This window comes from Bos javanicus, chromosome 16 (assembly GCF_032452875.1).
Source record: "Bos javanicus breed banteng chromosome 16, ARS-OSU_banteng_1.0, whole genome shotgun sequence".
Lineage (NCBI taxonomy): Eukaryota > Metazoa > Chordata > Mammalia > Artiodactyla > Bovidae > Bos > Bos javanicus.
The window spans coordinates 34,270,763-34,284,756 of record NC_083883.1 but is presented as its reverse complement, the minus strand read 5'-3'; the positions used below and the strand labels follow the sequence as shown (position 1 = coordinate 34,284,756).

The following is a 13,994-nucleotide window of genomic DNA, read 5'->3' as shown; positions in this document are numbered from 1 at the left end:
AGAAAAGACACACCGATAGTGACAAAGTAGGTTAGCAGCTGTCTAGCAGGAGGGGAGGTTAGGCAGGAGCTAACATGTATGGAGCTTCTTTGTTGGAGTGATGAAAATATTCTGGAATTAGGTAGTGGTGATGGTTGCACTGCACAACTTTGAACATGCTACAAGCCACTACTGGGCACTTGAGAAGGCTGAATTTTATGGTACATGATAATAAAGGTTAAGAAATATACTATGAAGAGAAATTTTTAAAAAATTAATAAAACATTTCTTCATTGTTTGCTACGTTAAAAAAAAAAACAAAAACTGAAGCAGTTTCTTAACTGTTCCCTAGGACATTTTAGAACCCAAAGCCAAAACAGTCTGGCTACTCTGAAGCCACAAGGTTATGAGGAAGCCAGGCCATATGGGGAAGCTGAGGCTTTTGAGAGCCCTGTAAGGCACCAGTTGACAGTCAGCATCAACTGTCAGACACCTAAAGTGGGGAGTTTCCAGATTCCGGCCTCCAGCCACAGTCACCCACCGCCGTGCCCCGTGTATCACAGAGCGGCCATTCCTGCTATCCTGACTCAGAACCTTCGATCACATGACATGGTTAGGTTTTGCAGTGGTCTGTTTTGCAGTAATAATAATGAGAACACTACCTAACACAGCCACCACAACCTCCTTTTATTTAGCTTCTTTCCCTTCACGACACATATTCACTGCATGACATTATGCTATATATTTATTTTCATTCTGTCTCCCTCTACCAGAAGTGAGTTCCCTGAGAGCAGGGTCCTTTGTGTCTTGTTTCTATAACCACACACCCAGAGAAATATTCAGTATATAGTAGATGAATAACGTATATTTGTTGAACAAACAAATCAGTGAATCACTATGGAATCCTCAGCATGGGAGGGCACTGGCTGAAGCTTGTTTTTGTTTAGCATGATTTCCAAAATGCAGCCACTGTCATTTTATTAACTTTTCCAGTGAAATCCTTTCTAATAATTAAGAATGAAAACCCACAAAATTACAAACACAAATTATTGTTTGTTTCTAAGAAAAATCCAAAATGATTTATAAAACTGTTAACATTCTTGCTGAAGTCACTGAAATATTTAATTTTAATAAGTGAATAAAAATAGACACAGTCAAAGAAAAAAAACACATATGGCCAATAAGTAAAAACTGACTTAATTTGATTGCAGTTACCCGTATCTTTGTGCTGATTTATATATATTTTTGCCCTAGAATACCATGTTAAACAAGTGGGAGTAAAATAGATTTGATTCATGTTGAAATCCAGGTCAAAGCAGTAGACATTGCAGTTTTTTAAAATGCTTAAATGGTTTACTTTGCAAAACATCAGTGTTATTTTTATTTTTCTGTAAATGGAAACACAGCCTTACCTCTGGTGCCAGATACTCTGGTGTACCACAGAAAGTCTTCATGGTGGCTGCATCAGTGATCCCTTCTTTGCAAAGTCCAAAATCTGTGATTTTTATGTGGCCATCTTTATCCAGCATCAAATTCTCCAACTGCATAGTAAGCAAACAGTCTTCAAAAATAGGAAAATACTGTTTTGAAAAATAACTGAATGCTGAGTAAGATATTCTGGAAAGAGGACATAATTAGTAAAAGAACTTTTGATACTTACAAACCCTATAGCTGCCTAATTCATGTGTAAAAAGAAACATTTTATCAAATACTTTACAATAATAAACTGATTTTTAAACCCATGGGAGTAAAAGCCATTGTTGTCTTAGTCCTAAGAACTAAAGCCTAAATTAACTTTCGAAAGCAAACATCAATCTTCTTTTTCCCTTTTTAAAATAAAGTTTGATCTAAACCATTTCAAACAGACAAGTATCTTCTTCTAGATATGTACAGATGGTTTTCAACAATTTCTCTTGGGAGTCTATTGCTATTATAAAATTTTTATTTACAGAAATGTTTCTTGGGTGGTGGCTGTAAATCAAACCTAAATCTTATTTTGTAAGGTAAGGCAATATCTTCTCTTGCAGTTATTTGTAACAAAGAAATACCAACCCTTTTAAAGTTGGAACCTCTTTCAACCCATTAATACAAAAACAACAATCTTAAAAGAGATAACCAAATAGCCTCAAGTGAAAAATTAAGCAATGCAAGGGGGAAAAGAGCGTGTGCAAAGCTAATGCAATTAAAAATAGTAACAATAACTCATCTTATTCTTCCAATTTGAACCTAAAGTTATGATTATCACCATACAGAGATACACATGAGTTCTGAGTTGTCACTTTATAGTCATGTGTATCGATGGGGCCCCTAACCCTGCTCAGTCATGTACATATACCTAAGGGAATACATAGGAAATGCGTTCACAAAAAAACACATGTGAAAAAATTATATTAGCAGGATGAATGATAATTAACTTATTTGAGGAGTAGGTAATTATTCTACTCCTTAACATGATAATGTATGAAAGTGCCTACTCAAACTCTGAAGTCAATATCAAATTCAAAACAGAACTCCATATAAGAACATAGATAACAATTTTATAAAATGTGATGATGTTATACTGTTATATATTATCCAGTATCTTATAAACCAGAAACTAAATACAGTTAAGCAAGCTATGCTCAGTATAGCATACTTAGTATACTATACTTATAGTATAGCTTAAATATGCTGCCCAACTGAACTCAATGCTCAATACATGTTTCACGCACTGCATAGACTTTAGAGAAGTGAGTCTGTTTGACTTGTCTACAGAGAGCTGAATGAACCCTAAATACATTGTTAAACCTTTTAAAAATGAATATTCTCTTATTTTATCTAAATTTAGCTAGACTGATTCTCTACTAACTGAAACCTGAAAATCAAACCCAATGTGCACAAATGGCAATACGTCCTAAATAGTAAAACTGATCAGAAATGTCAAAAAAGAATTTGTCTACTTCTCTTTCCTCTTTTCTTCTTCATGCTTCTGATTTTCTCCCTTTTCCCTTTCTCTTGAAAACAACACTCTCTTCTTCCTCCTACTTCTATCTTGCCAAAATGAGAAAGAGAAGTATATAATGGACTGTCTGCTGCGTTAAATATATGCTCTGTTCTTAATTTTTTAAAATATGCTTATTGTTCTAACATAGAAATACATTACAATATAAAAACAAAACCTTAAAATGCTATGAAGATCTTTTATAATACCTAATAATCTTATAGAGACTTCAAATAATACATAACAATATTGAATAAAATATGTAGTTTAGTGTATATCACGCCAATTCACTTAATATGCTTTCTATGCACTGCAAAACAAAACTCTGCATGCAATAATGAGCTAACGGTCCACATTTTGACAAGACTATCTTGAAAAGCACAGATACAGAATATCAGAATATATACTGTTTTTAACAACAAGAAATACATATATTTTAAAAATCTTGATCCATACCTAATTAGCTAATCTCATCTCCAAGATACCAAGGGTTGAGGGATGAGGAATGAAATGAGATTCAGGGGTAGGATTTGAGTGAAAAACAGGAATAGGATGAAAGTGACCAAGAATTCTCAGTTTGCCTACAACTGAGGAGGTTTCCCAGAATGAAGGACTTTTAATAAAAGTTCTATAACTGGGGAAGTTCCAGGCAAACCATGACAGCTAATCATTCCTTTGTTTTATTAATCGGCTTTATTACAATGATACAGTCAGAAATAAGCTCAGCCTACAGGAGGACTGCGAGATGGGGTAAAGGTCACGAGAATGGGGACAGGGTGGCATACCGTACCGGAGGCAGTTGAGAGCAGTGTGGGTAAGACTATGGAATCAAGTCAGAGAACTTAAATGTAAACTCAGGTTCTAGCCCTCACTGTGTAAGTGACCTCGTGTGTGCTATTGACATACGCATCTCAGCCTGATCCATGACACACAGGTGCAATCCACACAGTAACAATCCAACGCGACGTTTTGAGAATTAAATGATACTGAATGGAGAACTTAATCAACACATGTACTGATCATTTACTAAACATGGAGAGTTTAATGGCTGGTTTATACTTTATCAACATGGTATGTGTTCTTCTAGACAACACTGTATGTTAAAGGAAAGAGCAAAGTTCAGAAATGGAACCCTATAAAACACTTTTATCAGCTCTAATGACTTCATTAAACAGTTTTTAATATACATGAATTTCTTTTCAATAAACAACAACAAATATTTTACAATTTTTGAGCCAGTTATTTTATAATGGTGTCCACTTTCTTCCATCAATTACTGTTCTTCTCGCACTATCCTGAAATGTCATTTTGGCATGTCATTTCCTGTCAGTATGAAAAAAAGTCAGAAACGCATCACCTTAAAAAAATTATATCCCCAAATCTAATCTTATATAGAGATAAATCGGGGGTAATTAAATATCCTGTCTGGTTAAAAACAAATAATTTTATGAAGATGCATAACAAAGATTTCATTAAATGTAAGAACCATTAGCTCTTATTGTGAACCTGCGATTCACAAAGGTGAGGATACACAGAATTACCTTGAAACCTTTCAAAAGCAGATCAATGGCTTAGAGATATCAAAAAACACCTGGAAATCACTGCCTTAGTGCACATGACATTAACGGAAGAAGATTTAAGTCAAATTATTTTTAGGAATCTTTCCACTGTGTAAAGGAGGAATAAAAATGTTTACAAATGGTCTTTGGTTCTCTATCCTAAATCGAATGCTTTCCTTCTTCCTTTTTTTTTAAACCATAAAAAGGAAAATGTATACCACAACTGCCTGTTCAGGTACTCTCTATCATAAACACTAAATGCATCTGTTTTCTCTCTACTGTCAGTCTTAGCATCTAGGATTGAGGTCAGGGCATTATGATGATACTTAATGGATACACCCACTGGCAAAAGCAATGTATGAAGTTAAACAGAAGTGTGAAAGAAAAGATTATACATTCAAAATCTAGGTATTGCTTACTATTTGTATCAGACGGTTGCTTGTTCTCTAATAGTTCATACTTTGAGGAAACAAATATATTAGACATACATCCCAGAGTTTCCATTTTAAAAAGGCAACATTTTTTATGGAGTTGAACTGGACAAGAATTATTTGACAGAGGATCTTGATTCGGTAGGTTTTGAAATCTTTTTTCCTCTGTGCTTCGTGAACAAGAAATGACAGCAAGAAAATACTATGCTCTTTCTGCTCTTGCTGGTGCCTAGAATAAAATTAAACTCTTGCTGTTAGAAAGTTTACAAGTTTTTAACTTCTAAGTTTTTAAAAGCTGTCTAATATACAATTCATATATCATATATTCTAATATCTAGCTATGTAAAATACACACACACACACACACATATATATTTTAGGTCTCATTTTAATTAAATGGCTGACATTTTGTGATTAAGCAAAGGAATTACAATACCAATTCCTAAGGGCTCTGACAACTATTGTAGCAACACAAACAAGCCCCTTCACTCACTCTTACAATCCCACTTTAGCACAGCTACATCAGTACCAAGACTGCCTCAGGCCCAAGAACACAGTGAGAAATTCCGCCCCTGCACCCTGCATATTCAGGTTTATGGGCATCAAAGTGCCAAATGTTGTGACCCGTATGAACTTAATGATCATGGGATTAAGACAGTGCATTAAAATGCCGAAAGGAAATCTGTGAACCTTCCTAAACTGGAAAAAGAATTCACAATATACAACAGCAGAGATCACACCTAGACTGGGGTTTCAGAGTTACTACATTTAAGAATTTCCTACACCTGAGGAATATAGCCCAATAGTCCATGTGAATGTTAGAGGTGGAAGGGATTCATAGCAGCAGTGGTTGAACATTTTTATAAAAGAGGGAATCCAGCGTAGTTAGAAGTGGGAGTTAGGGGATGTGTCTTCAATATACTTAAAACATTCCTTATTTTTGGCAGCTTTATTCAAATTTTAGATTTACAAAGATCGCCTGGAGTTAATCCAATGCATCCCCCCACCTAAAGTTCATTTCATTTCTAGAAAGGCAAAAAGAACATTATACCTGGAGCAAGGACTCATGGAATCCAACAATCTTGACTATGTCACCAATTTAGTCCATTACTTCGAATAAATCACTTACTAGGTTTCCAGTCTTCAGTGACCTTAGCTGTAAATTATGGGTCAGCTCTAAATTTCTACAACTGTACCTAAAGATCTCATTTTATCATGAAACAATATAGATATAAATTATACTTGTATAAATTCTGAATGTCTGACTTTTTATGTTATCCATTTTTCTTGGTGTAAATTCCATGGATCCTGTCCAATGCTACACATTTACTTAGACCTTTACATTAAGGCTCTATTAAAACAGAAATAAATTTAGAGAGGAGAGGTCACTGAATTGTCTAGTAGTTTATGGCCTATTTATACGCTAACTACATGACTGGTATTCATATTGCAGGTTAATAAATTTAGTCTAATTTCATTATCAGAAAGGACAAAGCAACAAAACTCATTAAATGAGTGTCAATGTACTGATAAGTTGATTAATGAGAAATGATCAATGGAGATACTGACCAAAATCATCCCAATAATATCATTCCTTTTCAATGCTATCAATCAACTGAGCATTCTTTTCTTTGTTTCTTTAGACTAATTCTCTGAGCTGTAAGCATTTTGGATATATTACTAAGTACTTCAAAATTATTCTTCTTTTCTTAAATCCAGGAATTCCTCCCCCTTATCCCCATAATAGGATTCATAAAATATAAAGTGGGGGTTGGGGGACGGGGACGATCAGGCAGAAAAGAGCTAACTACTTCTAAGTAAAAATGGAAATAACATGTAACGTAAGTTTTGTCATATCATATAATTAAATTCTTTTTTAAAAATTCAGATTCAAGACATTTAAACATTATAGGATTATTTGGCCATGCAGACATCAGATACAGGGATGCTGAATTCTGCTACTCCTGGCTACAAAAGCTATAGGCTAAAGACAATCATTTATATCCATCTCTGATCTATTTTGGCACTTAGTTGATCATCTCTGATATAGATACAGTATAATAATTTTTTCTAAAAATAGAATTTCATAGCTTGTTTCATAAATAACATGTTAAGAAATGAGAAAACAATATAAAAACTGTAATGATGTTATATAGACATACACACTATATTTCACTGTCATCATGTAAAGTAATATTTCTTGAGATAGTTACTTCTTAGGGATCATTCATAATACAGAGGTACATGATAGCAACATCTTGAAATAACTTAGACAATTGGTTAAGTAATTAGATAATTTAAGAATCACAGGTGTTTGAAAACAAGTGAGTGGGAATGAGGGGTAACTGTGACTTCTCTCATGTGCTGTAATATGTAGATATATACCTCATTCCCTGGTGGTTCAGATGGTAAAAGAATCTGCCTGCAATGTGGGAGACCCGGGTTCGATCCCTGGGTTGGGAAGATGCCCTGGAGAAGGGAATGGCCACCCACTCCAGTATTCTTGCCTGGAGAATTCCATGGACAGAGGAGACTGGACTACAGTCCATGGGGTCACAAAGAGTTGGGCGTGACTGAGCAACTAACACACATACTTCATTTCACACAAACAGCATTTCATAAAAGACTAATATAACTTCTATTTCTACATGTAGAATTATACTTTAAATGAATTCATATTTGATAAATAAAGCAATTCTATGTTAGACTTTAATAGGTCAAGATTATCATATCATTTACTTTTTAAGAAAGTTAAGATAGTCACATTTAGAACCTGTTCAGTGTGTCAGGATACAAATTTCCTTAATGTGGCCAATCTAAATGAAAACAGTGTCATGAGAATTACTACTACCTTTTATGAGCTACTCCAAGGGTCAGCAAAATATGGCCTGGGGGCGAAATCTTGTCTACCGCTTGTTTTTATAATTAAAGTTTTACTGGAACACAGCCAGACATGCTCATGTTCATACTGCCCTTGGCTGCCTTCATCCTGCAACAGCAGCACTGAGGAGTCGCAAAAGATACTGTAAGAGCAGCAATGCCTAAAATATGTACTATCTGGCCTTCACAGAAAGTTTGCTAGTTCCTGAGCTATTCTGAGGGTCTTGTCAGAAAGAAACTTAAGAGAAATAAAGTCATTATCCCTGATAAAACAAACAGTGCTTTTTAAAATGGAAACTAAATAAATTGATAAAAGGCTATATTAAAGTACTTCAGCTCTTTAAGCCCACTAAAAATTTAAAGTCAAAATCAAATATTTTCCTTCCCCTAAATAATCTTATCTACTATAAAAGTTTATCATAATACATCACAGGATGCTAGAATATAATAATGAAATTGATTTTAAAATGTCATTTGCAAAGTGACTACACATTGAATCAAATGTTTAACATTACTCATTACACTAACAGAAGAGTGGAACTATTACTGGTAGATCGTTTTGATCAGAGCAGTCCAACAGAACTTATTTTGCATGTCAAAAACTTGGACAGAAAAAGAACTACACATTTACCAGTGAATGAAATTTCCTGTCAGATACAGTGAACCACATTCTTAAACAGTGGTGGTGGTGTTTTTTTTTTTCCCCAACTAGATCTTCTTTTCTTCAAACTGTGTAACTTCGTAATTACTTTGTGTTTGTCCCTATAGCCTTTGGAGAAACAAACTCTGATTACTTTTCTTTTTTACCTTGAGATCACGGTACACAATCTTTCCGGAATGTAGATAGTCCAAGGCAGAGACAATTTCTGCACCATAGAAACGTGTGCGGTCCTCGGAGAACACCCGCTCTCTCGACAAATGGAAAAACAGCTGCAGGGTAAACAGCAGGGACAGGACTGTAATAATTACTGATTTAGTGGGGGAAATTAACACAAACATAAAACACCTCTCATCACCATATTGTGATGATAGATAGTGTACTCTCAGTGGACACTGAGCACTCTTAGACAGCAGCTGGCTTATCTTTTCCAGGTTTCCAAGGGGAGACTGAGAGCTGTTAAATCAGCGCTTTAATCAATATACCAATCTTGTTTAAGGCATTCTGTTTGCTACCCATTTAACCTTCAGTTACCAGAGGAAAAAGTATGCATCATCAGATTACATCCCCTCCTCCATATACTGTTGCTTCAACTCTTTCAAGGATTAGGTACTGAGACTTTATTAAAATAAATGAACCTAAGTAGAGATGCAACATTTCTACTTAATTATCTGATTCACACTTGATTTCAAAGAAAGGACTGCAGGTTTGTGGAACCTTATTTATATGAACTTGTTAAATTCTACAACTCTTGATTCATCATGCTATCTCTAGGAATGATTTCAATGTTTAAATCAATGCTTTCTACAATGAGAAATTGTGAGGCTTTACATTTTCAATTTATTTTAGTAATGCCCAAAATGTACTGAGAAGCTCCCATTATTCCCTTAATAATTCTCAATGTATATTCTTCCAATTTCAACAATAATTACCTATGACACCAATCTTTTCACATGTAATCACTTAAAACGATAAGCCCATCCTTTTCCCGTCAATCACCTAAAAAGATACTTCCACTCATCAGTCAACAAGTATTAAGTGCTCATTGTGGTCAAGCATGCAGCTCACGGTTTAGACAAGCTGTTTGTTTAAGGAACTGCCTGTCTCATCTCTCAGTTCAACTGTGTATATGAGAAAGGAGCCGGTTCCATGCACTATGAATTGATTACTGACCTTTCTGTTGTACCGTTTCACTGTATTAAGAAATCCGTCATGAACAAGCAAAGAGTGTTTGCAGTGCTGAGTACATTGCCAGTATCACAATAGGTACTTAATACATGTCTTTGATTAAAAGTGATGTGTATCCTTCATTGCAAGATCAGAAATGAACTATAACTTCACAGGGATTACTTCTACAAACTGCTTTTAACCAAGATTTTTTTCTCACACACCAAACCATAATTTAGGTAACAGAAAGCAGGTTCCTTATAGATTCCTTCTTCCCTTTTCCCAGAGAAGAATATGGCAACCCACTCCAGTACTCTTGCCTGGAAAATCCCATGGACAGAGGGTCCTGGTAGGCTACAGTCCATGCGGTCGCAAAGTATCAAACATGACTGAGCGACTTCACTTTCTTTTCACTTTCCCCTTTCCCACTTCCAACTCCACTTAAGAGTCTATCACTAAGATCAAAATTAATGCATAACCCATTCTCCCAATAAACAGAAGTTAATATCATGTAACTATTGCCAAAAAAGACTCATTCAACATTATAGTAAAACTAAAATATTTGGCAGACAGTCTCTAAACTTTAATGTTCTCTACTATACTGTCATATTTCATCAAATCTAAGATGCCACTGATTGTAACTTCACTAACATTTTATGTTAAGACCAAGAAAGAAAAAAAATGATGTGAATTAAAACTATAACACATCACCAAATATAAAAGGCCTTCTGATTGAAGAAATTATTTAATGTGTCTTATAAATGATCAAATATACTATGCCCAAAATCATACCAATGTATAACTGGTATGTTTATAAGGGTATGCATATAAGGGATATGCTTCAAAATTGATTCATCTTATATAGACAAATACATGCTATTAACGGGGTTTCCCTGGTAGCTCAGATGATAATGAATCTGCCTGCAATGTGGAAGACCCAGATTTGATCCCTGGGTCAGGAAGATCCCCTGGAGAAGGGAATGGATACCCACTCCAGTACTCTGGCCTGGAGAATTCCATGGAAAGAGAAGCCTGGAAGGCTACAGTCCACGGGGTCACAAAGAGTCAGACATGACTGAGCCACTAACACTTGCACTTTTCACTTCCTGCTATTAATACACTACTATTCAAACAAAGACAGGAAGTAGAAAGAAGCATGGATCGATCATCAGTAAAACCATTCTGAAATCCTTCTAGGGCAAAGTAATTTCTGTCATCCTTTAATACAAAATATGACCAATTTTGATGAAGAAACCCCTGTGATCTCTACGGTGATTTATGGCAGTCTTCTAATGAGATTAAAATAGTGGTTTTATTTCTAAACTTTCTTCATATAATGTCAAGCCTAGTACCCACTCATCTTCTATACAAAATATATAGATCCTCCCTAAATCAACATAATATATGCAGGCTTCTAGATCTTTATTTAGATCATAAATCTTCAATTTGTCTCCTAGCCAATTTCTGTAAAAATATCAGCTAAAAAAAAGTTACTTAAGGAGAAGAATCCTATTTATTTCTCAATCTGCTGTCCTCGGATGTCCATTCTTGCTACTTTATGGACCTTACTCTTTTCCAGCAGTCATGTATGGATGTGAGAGTTGGACCATAACGAAAGCTGAGTGCCGAAGAATTGATGCTTTTGAACTGTGGTGTTGGAGAATTCTCTTGAAAGTCCCTTGGGCTGCAAAGAGATCCAACCAGTCTATCCTAAAGGATATCTGTCCTGAATATTCATTGGAAGGACTGATGCTAAAGCTGAACCTGACGTGAAGAACTGACTCACTGGAAAAGACCTTGATGATAGGAAAGATTGAAGGTGGGAGAAGAAGGGAACAACAGAGGATGAAATGGTTGGATGGCATCACCGATTCAATGGACATGAGTTTGAGTAAGCTCCAGGAGTTGGTGATAGGGCAGCCTGGCATGCTGCAGTCCACGGGGTCGCAAAGAGTAGTACACTGCTGAGTGACTGAACTGAACTTGTTAACATAACCAATGACCTTCGGTTCTGGAGCTTAGAATATCAATTATTATCCCCTTCTTCTTACAAACATTCCTTAGGTTTGGTACTGCAACTCCCCTGATTTTCCCTGAATATTCCCTCTAAGTTTCTAAGTTGGCTTTGAACCAACTTTCCATTTAATGAGCATCAATCACTTTAAGGTCACTGGGAAGAGAAGAAGAGGGCATACAATGGTAATTAAGACATAATCTATAGATGTATAGATAACAAATGAGAGAGCTATGAGAAATTTTGTAATTCTGATATTAAAAATGCTTTGGAGGCAAAGGATGATTACTGTTTACTGGAATGATCTGAGAAGACTTCGTGGACAAGGAATTATCTCACTTACATTTCAAAGGATGGGATTTTTCACAAATGGAGAATGTAAGGGAAGCATACAAAAGGGTGCCATGCAAGTTATACCCATCTTAATGTTCTGACCACAACCTAGTATAGTAAGCACACATAGTAGGTAATTAATAAATGCATATGGAAGGAATTAACTCTAAAGAAAAAAAACAGTAATGGTAAAGAAACAGCAAGCAGGGAGTGCACAGAGCTGAAGAACAAAGATACCCATTCATGACAATGACAGAACTTAAGCAAAAAAAAAAAAAAAAGATGAGGTCAGACTGGACTTCCACGATATGGTTTAGAGATTAATTCTGTAGATAAAGAGTGTCGAAGACATTTGAGTCAAAATTAGCATAATTTTAACAGACAACTCTGGCAGCAAGGAGAGAATCAATTTAAAATCTGAGGGACTTCCCTGGTGGTTCAGTGGCTAAGGCTGTGCACTCCCAATGCAGGGAGCCCAAGTTCATTCTCTGGTCAGGGAACTAGATCCCACATGTCACAACTAAAGACCCAAACACTGCAACTAAGACCCAGCACAGCCAAACAAACAAATAAATATTTTAAAAAGGAAAAAAAAAAAAAAACCTGAGACTAGTCAGGTAAACAATTGTTCACAAAGTGCAACAAAAGTTAACTAAACACCAATTCAGTGCTGTAAAAAGCTGAAGACACAATGGAGGAAATTGTATCAATCTGAAAGAATGTAACTATTTGGTTAGAAAAACCAGACATATACAATTACATTAAAAATACATAGTTTTAAAATAGCACACTTTAAGAAGTGAGTAAGTATCTTTGGTAGTATAAGAAGTTACCTTTGAGCTGCTAACAGCTTCTGAGAAACCTGAACTAGAGCAGCAGTAACAGACATTTCAATAGAGTCAATATCCCAGGGGGGATTAGCATGCACCATTTGGGCAAAGGCAGGAAGTGTTTCGAGGTTTCCAGCAGTGTGTTTGTTGCCTTGTTGCCAGGAGTGTAAAGGAAAAGAATGGGGCTGGGAACAGAGGGGCAACGGATTTCATCTTGACCTGTTGACATTTAAATAAGAACTATAGCACAGTTCAGGACTATGGGATCAAATGGTATAGAGATAAATAAGAGTCAGGATACTGTTAACATCAAGGAAGCAAAACTGTTGTTTTTCAGTCGCCAAGTCATGTCAGACTCTTTGCAACTCCATGGACTGCAGCATGCCAGGCCTCCCTGTTTCTCAGGATCCCCTAGAGTTTGCCCAAGTTCATGTCCATTGAATTGGTGATGACAGTCTGATGCTGGGAAGCAAGATACAGCCCAGAAATTCAGTAGAAACTAAAACAGAATTAAGGTCAGAATTTTAGGGTATCACTACAGGGGTAAAGGCAGGGAAAAGAGGCAGAATAGGTATTAAGATAGAGTCCTAAAAGAAATACAAAAGAAAAAATATATGATACTTGGAGAATAAAGGATACAAAAGTTTCACCAAGAAAATTAACATTCACCAGACAAAGGAATTGGGTCATCTGTTATCTTTCAGGGAAGGGATGTCACACTTAGGTGGGCCAAGAAGAGAATATGAACTAGAAACGGTACATGACTCCTTTAGAAAAAAAGAATGAGATAGCCAAGGTGTTACTACAACAGATTTTTTCTCAATACATAAATGCTTTCAAGAAAACTTTTGCCTGAAGAAATGACAGATGCTATGAAGCTACAATTCATATGGAACAGGCACATATCTAGAGAAAAACATGATCCGAAAGGATACACGCACCCCTATGCTCACCACAGCACTGCTGACAACAGCCAAGACACAGAAGCAACCTGAACATCCACTGACAGAGGAGAGGATACAGAAGACGTGGAGCACAGCTCAGCCACTAAAGAGTGAAATAATGCCATTTGCGGCAACACAGATAGACCTACAGAGCGTCATACTAAGTGAACTCAGTCAGTCAGTGAAGAACAGAGGCTGTATGACACCCCATATATGCGG

General features: G+C 36.0%; 1 protein-coding gene across 7 annotated transcripts in view; it reads right to left on the bottom strand.

The window, feature by feature from the left end:
• The window catches only part of AKT3 (AKT serine/threonine kinase 3), a 279,622-nt gene that overhangs the window by 53,903 nt on the left and 211,725 nt on the right, over positions 1-13,994 (bottom strand). For all 7 annotated transcript variants that reach the window (XR_009729912.1, XM_061382512.1, XM_061382509.1 and 4 more), the window contains 2 exons: positions 8,637-8,759; positions 1,392-1,520 (listed from right to left, as the gene is read on the bottom strand). Coding sequence is in view for 6 of the 7 variants with exons in the window: in XM_061382512.1 (XP_061238496.1) it covers positions 1,392-1,520; positions 8,637-8,759 (252 nt within the window). In the remaining variant the exon portion in view is untranslated. The remainder of the gene's footprint in view (positions 1-1,391; positions 1,521-8,636; positions 8,760-13,994) is intronic.